At 39.5% G+C, this 12,629-nt stretch overlaps 1 protein-coding gene across 5 annotated transcripts in view; it reads left to right on the top strand.

The window, feature by feature from the left end:
- TIAM2 (TIAM Rac1 associated GEF 2) overlaps positions 1–12,629 on the top strand; it is a 518,307-nt gene that overhangs the window by 494,727 nt on the left and 10,951 nt on the right. For all 5 annotated transcript variants that reach the window (XM_073672431.1, XM_073672433.1, XM_073672430.1 and 2 more), the window contains 2 exons: positions 2,442–2,529; positions 3,649–3,803. In XM_073672431.1, the coding sequence (XP_073528532.1) occupies positions 2,442–2,529; positions 3,649–3,803 (243 nt within the window). The remainder of the gene's footprint in view (positions 1–2,441; positions 2,530–3,648; positions 3,804–12,629) is intronic.

The following is a 12,629-nucleotide window of genomic DNA, read 5'->3' as shown; positions in this document are numbered from 1 at the left end:
TTTCCTCAAAATCTGCAAAATTCAGCCAAAGTTTGGTAAATGATTGAGTTTCCACCACTAATGCTTTTGTTAGGACTTTGGCTAGGATAGTGGTACTGTATGATGAGCTGGGGGGATGTGTTTGATGAGGGGAGGGGGTGAGGAGAGGTCAGAGAAGCGGTGGACTGTAATTTTTTTTTTTATTGAGTTAATGTGTGAAGATTCCGGCCGCCAATCAGGGACTGGTTCATTTAGCATTAGATGATTACCCTATTTATTACATTGTAGGTTGACCATACAATACAAGCAATTGTTACCATCCACCTTTCGCGTCTCCTCTATTTCCTCATAGATTGTAGGGCTTGTGTCATTGGCTGCCAAAGTCATATGTCCCTCTCCATATAAAAAGGAGACATGTTGTTTTGGCGCCATTTTGTGAGTGTAACAGCGCAGAAAGGCGGCTGCTGCTGCAAGTAGTCGCACAATCGGCTAGATAGTATCCTGTGTCAAATCGACCATCCAGCATTTAAATAGTTTGTGCTAATAGTGTGGTTCATCCAGGAGTCCACATTTCAGAATCTAAATTAGTTCTGTTAATAGTGTGGTCCAGACCCAGTCCACATTGCAGAATCTAAATCCCTTCTGCTAATAGTGTGGTCCAGACACCAGGCCATAGTTCAGAATCTAAATCCTTTCTGCTAATAGTCTGGTCAAGACACCAGGCCACATTTCAGAATCTAAATCCCTTCTGCTAATAGTTTGGTCCAGACACCAGATCACATATCAGAATCTAAATCCTTTCTGCTAATAGTGTGGTCCAGCCAGGAGTCCACATTTCAGAATCTAAATCCTTTCTGCTAATAGTGTGGCCCAGGCACCAGGCCACATTTCAGAATCTAAATCCTTTCTGCTAATAGTGTGGCCCAGGCACCAGGCCACATTTCAGAATCTAAATCCTTTCTGCTAATAGTGTGGTCCAGACACCAGGCCACATTTCAGAATCTAAATCCTTTCTGCTGTGTGGTCCAGTCAGAGCTTGTCTCATGTTGTACCATTTATTGTTGTACGTGGCAATAAATCTTACCTATGAGAGGGGGTTAGTAAAGAAGATCTCCCTTTCCCATAACCCCAAGAAGAGGTTAGCATAGGACAGTGCAAAGGCCGCCCTCATCGATGTTCCTTGCAGCTGTAAATAAAACATATCTTTTAAATATGAAAAAATTATGGGTCAGAGAGAATTCTAACAAGATCACAAGAAAGGAGGTCAAATTGGATTCAACATTGGTCATGGCAAAAAAAGTCTTAACTGCCTCAATGCCATGGTGAATAGATGTATATAATGATTCAACATCCAGGGTGACAAGCCATAAGCCATCTTCCATGTATATATTTTCCAATTTATTGAGCATGTCATTTGTGTTTTTCAAATATGATTGTATTATTTCCACCATAGGTCTCAAATGATAGTCCAAGAATTTTCCAATTTGTTCACATAAGCTACCATTCCCCGACACTATGGGGCGCCCTGGATGGTTTGAAAGGTTCTTGTGTACCTTGGGTAGAAGGTAGAATTGTATGTTCTAAAATATTAGTATATATTACATCAGTATACACTTTGACCCACAAATTTAAAATATTTCATATCAAATAAGACCATGCATGGAAACTTAATATGAGTTGATCTTAGAACCAGCTAATTGCCTTAAAAAAAACAATTCTTTGAATTTAAAGTACATGTAGATATACATGTGTACATTTACTAGACCTAAAAACTAGTCTCTTCTCGTTGTGAGGTAAAAGTGTTTTACCAGGGTTTAGCTTTAAGTAAATATAGTAGATTTGAGGCAGAGACAGTGCTGTGAAAGGCCCTGACAAGGAGACAATTCTGGCTCCAAATAACATAAAGCAAAGAGGCTGAGCAGCTGGGTCAGAAATTGAAGAGGAGGTAGAGCTGGGATGCCATATGTTGATTGCAATATATTAAAGGGAATCTATCAGCAAGTTTTTGCTACCTTATTTGAGAGCAGCATAATGTAGGCAAAGAGAAGCTAAATCCAATGATGTATCACTTAGTTTGATTGTGTCAGAAACGCTGCACACAGTAGAGTTCTTATATTTAGCAATGCAGCAGAGCTGAGAAAGATAACCCACACTAGACTCTGTGTATAAGGCTATAGACAGTGAGCTGCTTATCACAGGATGGGGTGGAGTTGGACTTGGAAACGCGTTCCTGCTACTCACAGCAATGATAATCACCAGGTGACAAAACCTTCAGTGTAAGTAAACAGCACACAGCCTGACATGTGACACATCATTGAATTAAGTGTTTTAACCCCTACCTTATGCTGACAGATTCCCTTTAAGAGGATAAAAACTTTGATGGGAGTTCTTCTTTAAAGGAAAAGTTAGATACATGTTCACCTAAAGTGATTATTTTTAACCTTTTATTTTTTTCTGCACAGGAGCAGAAAATAACTGCTTATGGGAACTTATTCATACAAAATCTGAACTTCAAGGGAGGCCAGAAACTATTTTTCAGCTCTGTAGTAGGTAAGTACTTAGTTTTATTATGAACTATTCACATGGCAAATAAAATATATAACTGCAAAGAATATAAACACAATGTATAGTAAAGCAGGGCTGAGACAAATGGCCATATTAAAGGGAATTTGTCGCTAAGATCAACCCTGATAAGCCATCTACATGGACATGTAGGTCATAGGAATCTGAATGAAACAATACCTTGCTATCTGTGAGGAGCTGTTTTATTTCACGTTTCTCTTATTTATAAATTAGCTTTTCAGAATATAGGCTGAATACTGATCTGCATGAATCTGCCCTCAGAGCTAATTTTTAATAAAAGGGGACAATACCAGTGTGAGAAAAGTAACTAACACAAAACAGGAGAAATTAACTTTGTCTTCTTACAAACACATTTTTCGCAGCTCTTTGAGCTCTGCTGTATTGCAACAATATTGTACCACTATCTGTCTGTGAGATGGAGGCTGGAGCTGAGAGGAAACTGCAGATGTGTCAGTTATAATCACACACCGCTCTGCAGTGAGATCAGGAGAGCAGAGAGCGGCCATTACATATCACACTGGTAATGTCCCCTTCATGTAAAATAAGATCATCAGGTCACAGATACTAAGGGTATCATGTTATTCAGCTTCTTTTGAACTACATGCCCATATAGACGGCTTAGGAGGGTTGATCCTACTGACAGATTCCCTTTTAAGGCTCTGTTTTTGTATGGAGCTGTAATAGGGCACCATTAAGGCACATGAGGACTTGTATCTCCTTTTTTCTGATTATCATAGAGAGCATTCTCTTGTCACACATCCGTGTGCCATGGTCCGAGCACAGACAGTGATTCAAGGACTGTCTGTAATTTGGAGATCTTTTTCAATAGTATCTAGTTTCATTATTACTTAATAATTTACTCTTTGTGATAATAAATTGTTAATAATTTTATGCTCATAAGCTGATTGAGCTTGCGTGTAGAACTATTCTAGAGGGATTCATTATTTTTTGTTTGAGTGGACTGGTTTTATTGCCACTGCATACCAATGACATTACTAACTAAATAAGGTGCCAAGATTTAAGAAATGTGTATGGATAATATTAATGTGTAACTACATTTTAACCTGTGAAATTAAATTTATGCAGTGATTGTGAAAGTAAGACCAGCACAATTAAAGTTATACGCTCAATTTTGAGAGAAAACCTAAGGCGGAACATTAAGTCTGACTTGCCTCCGGAGAAAACCAATAAAGATCGACTGGGACCATTAAGAAACAGAGTTCCACTGTCAGCAAAATTAGGTATGTTACAAAAAACATTATTGAAGACATTTAGGGAAAATGAAGTTGGAATTGTGTCAGTGCTGGACTAGCAGGAGCATGGGCTTATAAATTCTGTTTGTAAAGCTCCTGTGAATGAAACCAAAACAAATGTATTTTGAAGACTTGGTCTTAGTAATTCTAGATTTCCAAACTACAAGAACCAGGTTGAAAATAAGTTTAGGAAAAGGGGTTTTCTGCCTTAGACAGTGCATAACGGACAGTACCAAACGGGCCGGTTTGGTGTACAGACTAATCACACATCATTTTACAATAGTGTTTGAACAGTAGTGTTCAAAATAATAGCAGTCCAATATGACTAACCAGATTATTCACTGTTTTTGGTATAAGTTATATTACCACATGTCAAACAATTTACCAGTTGTTGCAGTAGATTCTAAGAAAACCACCAGACTCAGCATTCATGATCTGCATGTTTTTGAGTCTGTGTATTTGCATAATTAATTGAAAGGGGGTGTGTTCAAATTAACAGCAGTGTAGAGTTCAATTAGTGAGGTTAATCATTCTATGAAGAAACAGGTGTGAATCAGGTAGCCCTTATTTAAGGGTGAAGGCAGCACATGTTGTACATGCATTTCTCCTTGAAAGCCTGAGAAATATGGGTCATTCGAGACATTGTTCAGAAGAACAGAATACTTTTAATAAAAAGTTGATTGGAGAGGGTAACACTTATAAAGAGGTGCAGACAATGATAGGCTGCTTAGCTAAAATGATCTCCAGTGCTTTAAAATGGAAAGCTAAACCAGAGACACGTGGAAGAAAATGTAAGACTACCATGCGAATGGATCGAAGAATAGCCTGAATGGCAAAGGCTCAGCCAATGATCAGCTCCAAGATGATCAAAGACAGTCTCAAGTTACCTGTGAGTACTGTGACAGTTAAGACGCCTGTGTGAAGCTAATCTCTTAGCAAGAAGTCCCTGCAAAGTCCCACTGTTAAAATAAAAAGACGTGTACTGAAGTGGATACAATTTACCAAAGAACACATCAACCTAAAGAGAAATGGAGAAACATTATGTGGACTGATGAAAGTAAAATTGTTCTTTTTGGGTCCAAGGGCCGCAGACAGTTCGTCAGACGACCCCCAAACTCTGCATTCAAGCCACAGTACACTCTGAAGACAGTGAAGCATGGTGGTGCAAGCATCATGATATGGGCATGTTTCTCTTACTGTGGTGCCAGACCTATTTATCAGGGATCATGGACCAGTTTGCATATATTAAAATACTTGAAGAGGTCATGTTGCCTTTACGCTGAAGAGGATATGCCCTTGAAATGGGTGTTTCAACAAGACAACGACTCTAAACACACCAGTAAAGGAGCAAAATATTGGTTCCAGTCCAACAAAATTGAGGTTATGGAGTGGTTAGCCCAATCCCCGGACCTTATTCCAATAGAACACTTGTGGGGTGACATAAAAAATGCAGTTTCTGAGGCAAAGCCAACAAATGCCAAAAAATTGTGGGATGTAGTCAAAGCATCCGGGGCTGGAATAGCAATTGACAGGTGCCAGAAGTTGGTTGACTCTATGCAACATAGATGTGAGGTAGTTCTAAAAAAACTGTGGGTATACAACAAAATATTAGGTTAGTGTTAGGAATGCTAAATCCTCAAATAAAGTACATATTGTGAGTTTGTAAAGACAAATGCAGACACTGCTATTTTTTAGAACAGCCTAATGTTCATTTTATGTTATTTTCTGTAAAGTAGTTAAAAATTATATACCGGTACATTTCTCTTCATGTTTTGAATTAGATAACAGTGTGCAATGTTCCCAATGTATAGAAATAAAAACTAGTATAAAGATTTTGTGCTTAACTTATGTTTTTTAACACACTGCTATTATTTTGAACACTACTGTAAGTCTAAATCGCACCTCTTCTATGTATATTGGAGCTACTTTTTGCAAAATACTAAAGAGAATATGGATAAGTGAGTGAGGCCTGAGACAGAAAGATTTCTTACAAATAGAAACAGATGGTATGTATCAAAATGCTGTTATGGATGACAGGGTAGAGTTTCCAGCAGGCATCTTTTCTTTCTGTGTAAAAAAGCAGAAACTGAGCAGAACAATTTTTTTTAAATGTAGTCTATAATATATGATTTTAAACAGAAAGCTTTCTATTTAGATCAGTTTGCATTTATTTCTATTAAAAGAAAAAAGAGAACAAAACAATCAATTTCAAACAGAAACCAGCACCATTAGATGCATATTTAGACATAAATGGTTTTAAAAATAATGGCACAAAATAATGAAAAAAAAAGTAGTAAATCAACTGAATGGGTTTTGCATATCTATGTTTAGAACGTACAAAAAAATCTCGAGCTGTAAAACGAATATAATGTTGTAGTCACTAATTTCTAATTTTAAATCTCTAAGAATAGCTACACAATCAGCTAACCAAACTTGTTATTTTATTACATATTAATTACATAATTAAAAAAACAATGATAATCACAGAATCATACTGTTTGGAGAACACTTGGGTAAGTACGTAATTCAACTTTACATACACATTAATAAATCCCTGCACAGTATCGGAGTTGTCGTCTATATGGTAAGGGAACCAAACAGGTGCTAAGATGGTGGTGAGCTAAATAATTATAAATCTATGATATACAAGAAAAAGCAGGTGTAAATATGCCTTTTTGGATAATATTAATAGAAATCTGTATTATAGAGATGACCATACATTCTGTCACATCTACTTACTATTGTTTTCTGTTTTAATGGTTCTAATCAGGCTCAGTCTGGCCCACAGGAGAACAGGAGAATCCTCCGGTAGGCCCCTCTGAAGGATTGCTAATGAGTATTGCTATTACACATGATTCACAATTTGCAGAAATAGGTATAATCTAATCATTCATTAAACAAGCTAGCCAAATTAACATTACATAGAAGCAAAAGGAAATTTGTGTACTAGTGTCAGGTTATTTTTGCATGTAGCTGAACAGTTTAGCCCCAAGAATCAATGTTACTGGTTGGCCTTTGCCAACCCAGTCCGACACTAGTTCTCATCATGTGATGTGGGTCGTCACACAGGTCATAGCACTAAGTCACACTTATGCACATTTGATCAAATTAAAGACCTGTGACTAGAGAATCCAGTGTAAGGTGAATATCTCAACATGCCAGTGAACCAACAGGTTAGGTCAGGGGCGGACACAGACAGAACAGAGCCGTTGTGCAAGAACCGTGCATGGGCTCTATGTAGTCCAATAGTTCCTCATAATCCATTCCTGTATGTGTCTGTAACAGAAGCTGCTTGTTGCTGTGGAGGTGGAAATGGGCTCCTTTAACGTCTAGACCCCTGTGCACCTGCACAGGTTGCATCACTGCTATGCCTACCACTGGAGCTAAGTCATGTTTGTTTAATGGCACATAAAAAAGCCCATTGTTTCATGTAATTATCCACCCCAGAAAGAAGCGGCAGCAAAAGTCATATGGGGCTCACACTAAACCAGTGGTATGTCTGCCCTTAGGCTAGCTCCTATTGGTTCATTAGCAAATAAAAATGCCCTGTTTGATGTAATATCCACCCCAGGAAGAAGTGTTGGCAAAATGTGCTTTGGGTTCACTCTATTATGAAGCACTGATTCTGAATTAACACAGGTACAGGGATCGTTATTTTGACTCTATTAATGCACTTAAGTATATCAGCTAAAAAACAATTAACGGCCATGTATTAACTAAAACCATGTATGTATTTATTTAACGTTATGTATGTATTAAACACCTTACCTATTTAATCGTAGAGCTGACCCATATGATTGCCCACACAGGGTTTGTGTATTAGATATTTATTTAGCTCACTGCTAACTTAGCCTGTTTTGTTTCCTTACCATATGTAAGCAACATCCCACATACTGTGCCTGGATTTATGCACGTGTGTGTGTGTGTGTGTGTGTGTGTGTATATATACAAGTGCTTCTCACTAAATTAGAATATCATCAAAAGGTTAATTTATTTCAGTTCTTTAATACAAAAATTGAAACTTATATTATATAGAGTCATTACAAACAGTGATCTATTTCAAGTGTTTATTTCTGTTAATGTTGATGATTATGGCTTATAGCCAATGAAAACACAAAAGTCATTATCTCAGTAAATTACAACAATTTGCAAAAAACACCTGCAAATGCTTCCTAAGCATTTAAAAAGGTCCCTTAGTCTGTTTCAGTAGGCTCCACAATCATGGGGAAGACTGCTGACTTGACAGATGTCCAGAAGGCAGTCATTGACACACTCCACAAGGAGGGCAAGCCACAAAAGGTCATTGCTAAAGAAGCTGGCTGTTCACAGAGTGCTGTATCCAAGCATATTAAAGAAAAGTTAAGTGGAAGGAAAAAGTGTGGTAGAAAAAGGTGCACAAGCAACCAGAATAACCGCAGCCTTGAAAGGATTGTAAAAGCGCACCTATCACTAAATTTTTATTATTTAAATTAAATAAAGATGTAATAACATTTATCATTTGACCAAAACATTATAAACAAGGCATATACCAATTGGGAGAAAAACTCCCTTTCTTGGCACGAGCCTCCACTCAACAGAGCCGACTTCAGCTGAAGTCGCAGCCAGGCAGAGGAATTCCCCCTCCTCTGCTGACGTCACTCTCCCATGATGCAGTGCATCAAGGAAAGTGAACGCAGTCTGCTGATCTGAGCCCAGGCACTGTGACTGAGCTGGATGTGTTCAGTCCAGTGTGCAGCTCTGGCTATGTGCTGTGCTCCATAACTCGCCAGGTATATATACACAGTACAGACCAAAAGTTTGGACACACCTTCTCATTTAAAGATTTTTCTGTATTTTCATGACTATGAAAATTGTACATTCACACTGAAGGCATCAAAACTATGAATTAACACATGTGGAATTATATACTTAACAAAAAAGTGTGAAACAACTGAAAATATGTCTTATATTCTAGGTTCTTCAAAGTAGCCACCTTTTGCTTTGATGACTGCTTTGCACACTCTTGGCGAGCTTCAAGAGGTAGTCACCGGAAATGGTCTTCCAACAATCTTGAAGGAGTTCCCAGAGATGCTTAGCACTTGTTGGCCCTTTTGCCTTCACTCTGCGATCCAGCTCACCCCAAACCATCTCGATTGGGTTCAGGTCTGGTGACTGTGGAGGCCAGGTCATCTGGCGTAGCACTCCATCACTCTCCTTCTTGGTCAAATAGCCCTTACACAGCCTGGAGGTGTGTTTGGGGACATTGTCCTGTTGAAAAATAAATGATGGTCCAACTAAACGCAAACCGGATGGAATAGCATGCCACTGCAAGATGCTGTGGTAGCCATGCTGGTTCAGTATGCCTTCAATTTTGAATAAATCCCCAACAGTGTCACCAGCAAAGCACCCCCACACCATCACACCTCCTCCTCCATGCTTCACGGTGGGAACCAGGCATGTAGAGTTCATCCGTTCACCTTTTCTGCGTCGCACAAAGACAGTGGTTGGAACCAAAGATCTCAAATTTGGACTCATCAAACCAAAGCACAGATTTCCACTGGTCTAATGTCCATTCCTTGTGTTCTTTAGCCCAAACAAGTCTCTTCTGCTTGTTGCCTGTCCTTAGCAGTGGTTTCCTAGCAACTAATTTTCCAAGAAGGCCTGCTGCACAAAGTCTCCTCTTAACAGTTGTTGAAGAGATGTGTCTGCTGCTAGAACTCTGTGTGGCATTGACCTGGTCTCTAATCTGAGCTGCTGTTAACCTGCGATTTCTGAGGCTAGTGACTCGGATAAACTTATCCTCAGAAGCAGAGGTGACTCTTGGTCTTCCTTTCCTGGGGCGGTCCTCATGTGAGCCAGTTTCTTTGTAGCACTTGATGGTTTTTGCAACTGCACTTGGGGACACTTTCAAAGTTTGCCCAATTTTTTGGACTGACTGACCTTCATTTCTTAAAGTAATGATGGCCACTCGTTTTTCTTTACTTAGCTGCTTTTTTCTTGCCATAATACAAATTCTAACAGTCTATTAAGTTGGACTATCAGCTGTGTATCCACCAGACTTCTGCACAACACAACTGATGGTCCCAACCCCATTTATAAGGCAAGAAATCCCACTTATTAAACCTGACAGGGCAGACCTGTGAAGTGAAAACCATTTTCGGTGACTACCTCTTGAAGCTCATCAAGAGAATGCCAAGAGTGTACAATGCAGTCATCAAAGCAAAAGGTATAGAATATATAAACTACCGCAATCCTGGTGTGGTAGAGGTGCTCAGGTAGGGTTGCAAGCCCGTAGTACTAACGTAAAATAACCTGGCACTCAATAGACATAGGAGTTATTTTTTTATAAAATGAACTTTAATTATGGATTGCAGTACAACAAGCAGACGTTTCGGTCACAAGGACCTTCATCGGTGTACTACAAAAGTGAAAAAAACAAAGATAAGTGTCACATGGACAAGTGTAAATACATAATACATGGTACAAAGTAATCAGCATGGTAGTCATTGGACGTAATCAAAATGTCATGTGAACGAAATACAGAGTATATAACATGGGGAAAGGATGGGAAGGAGGACTAGGACGACAAAGGAAAGGATGGGATGATCTTAGAGGAGAGAACCTACCAGATATGTTATGTTGAAAGGAGAAAGGCTGTGGCCGGGTTTGGCACAGAGTACTGTGGAGGAAAAGAATTGTGAGTAGGACAGATGCCTCAAGTACTCAAGGAGTGGAGGAAGAGGTGGAAAATACTTGTGGGATGCAGAGTCAGGGTGCAGCCGTATGGGGAGAGGAACACTGTGTCCACCGTTGGTTCTGGTCAGGCTGATATGGGGGGTTGGAGTGTGAGTTTATATAGGGGATGGGGTGGGGCAGAAACGTCCCAGAGCCAATCATTGGTGGCAGTGGAGTAGAACTTGAGTGGTGAGGAACGCGGTGTAGGACCTGCGAACTGGAAGTAGCGTCAAATGACGTTGAGCAGGTCCTATTGGGCGTTCGCTGGTCACGTGACCGGAAGTGACGCATGTGATGTGTTCCACTGGAATGGCTGTGCGTTCCACTCGGTTCAGGAGCGCTGTAGTGCTGGTAGAAATGCAGGAAGGAGGATGGATAAGGAGGAGGGTACAATCAGGATGGGAGATAGGAATGGGAACACCATTAGGATGGAATCTGAGGGGACAAAAATTAGATGTAAATGAATTGCAATTATAACAAGTTATAAACAGATATCATCAAATTTACAGATACAGTTATATGAAAGTTTGGGCACCCCTATTAATCTTAAGCATAATGTTTTATAAAAACTGGTGTTTTTGCAACAACTATTTCATTTTTATATATGTAATAACTGTTGGACACAGTAATGTTTTTGCCTTGAAATGAGATTTATTGTACTAACAGAAAATGTGCAATCTGCATTCAAACAAAATTTGACAGGTGCATAAGTATGGGCACCTCACCAGAAAAGTGACATTAATATTTAGTAGATGCACCTTTTGCAAAAATAACAGACTCTTGTCGCTTCCTGTAGCTTTTAATGATTACCTGGATCCTGGATGAAGGTATTTTTGACCATTCCTCTTTACAAAACAATTCCAGTTCAGTTAAGTTTGATGGTCGCCGAGCATGGACAGCCCTCTTCAAATGATCCCACAGATGTTCAATGATATTCAGGTCTGGGGACTGGGATGGCCATTCCAGAACATTGTAATTGTTCCTCTGCATGAATGCCTGAGTAGATTTGGAGCGGTGTTTTGGATCATTGTCTTGCTGAAAGATCCATCCCCTGCGTAACTTCAACTTTGTCACTGATTCTTGAACATTATTGTCAAGAATCTGCTGATACTGAGTGGAATCCATGCGTCCCTCAACTTTAACAAGATTCCCGGTGCAGGCATTGGCCACACAGCCCCAAAGCATGATGGAACCTCCACCAAATTTTACTGTGGGTAGCACGTGTTTTTCTTGGAGTGCTGTGTTGTTTTGCCGCCATGCATAACGCCTTTTTGTATGACCAAACAACTCAATCTTGGTTTCATCAGTCCACAGGACCTTCTTCCAAAAAGAAATTGGCTTCTCCAAATGTGCTTTTGCATACCTCAGCCGACTCTGTTTGTGGCGTGCTTGCAGAAACGGCTTCTTTCGCATCACTCTCCCATACAGCTTCTCCTTGTGCAAAGTGCGTTGTATAGTTGACCGATGCACAGTGACACCATCTGCAGCAAGTTGATGCTGCAGCTCACTGGAGGTCTGAGGATTGTCCTTGACTGATCTCACCATTCTTCTTCTCTGCCTTTCTTATGTTTTTCTTGGCCTGCCACTTCTGGCCTTAACAAGAACTGTCCCTGTGTTCTTCCATTTCCTTACTATGTTCCTCACAGTGGAAACTGACAGGTTAAATCGCTGAGACAGCTTTTTGTATCCTTCCCCTGAACAACTATGTTGAATAATCTTTGTTTTCAGATCATTTGACAGTTGTTTTGAGGAGCCCATGATGCCACTCTTCAGAGGAGATTCAAACAGGAGAACAACTTGCAAGAGGCCACTTTAAGTAGCTTTTCTCATGATTGCATACACCTGGCTATGAAGTTCAAAGCTCAATGAGGTTACAAAACCAAAAAAAGTGCTTTAGTAAGTCATTAAAAAGTAGGCAGGAGTATTTAAAACAAAAAAATAAGGGTGCCCATACTTATGCACCTGTCAAATTTTGTTTGAATGCAGAGTGCACATTTTCTGTTAGTACAATAAACCTCATTTCAAGGCTGAAACATTACTGTGTCCAACAGTTATTACATATATCAAACTGAAATAGCTGTTGCAAAAACACAATTTTTT

The sequence above is a fragment of the Phyllobates terribilis genome, unplaced genomic scaffold, assembly GCF_046119375.1.
Source record: "Phyllobates terribilis strain yellow unplaced genomic scaffold, ASM4611937v1 Scaffold_3__8_contigs__length_932513732, whole genome shotgun sequence".
Taxonomy (NCBI): domain Eukaryota; kingdom Metazoa; phylum Chordata; class Amphibia; order Anura; family Dendrobatidae; genus Phyllobates; species Phyllobates terribilis.
This window is presented reverse-complemented; position numbering and strand designations above follow the sequence as displayed.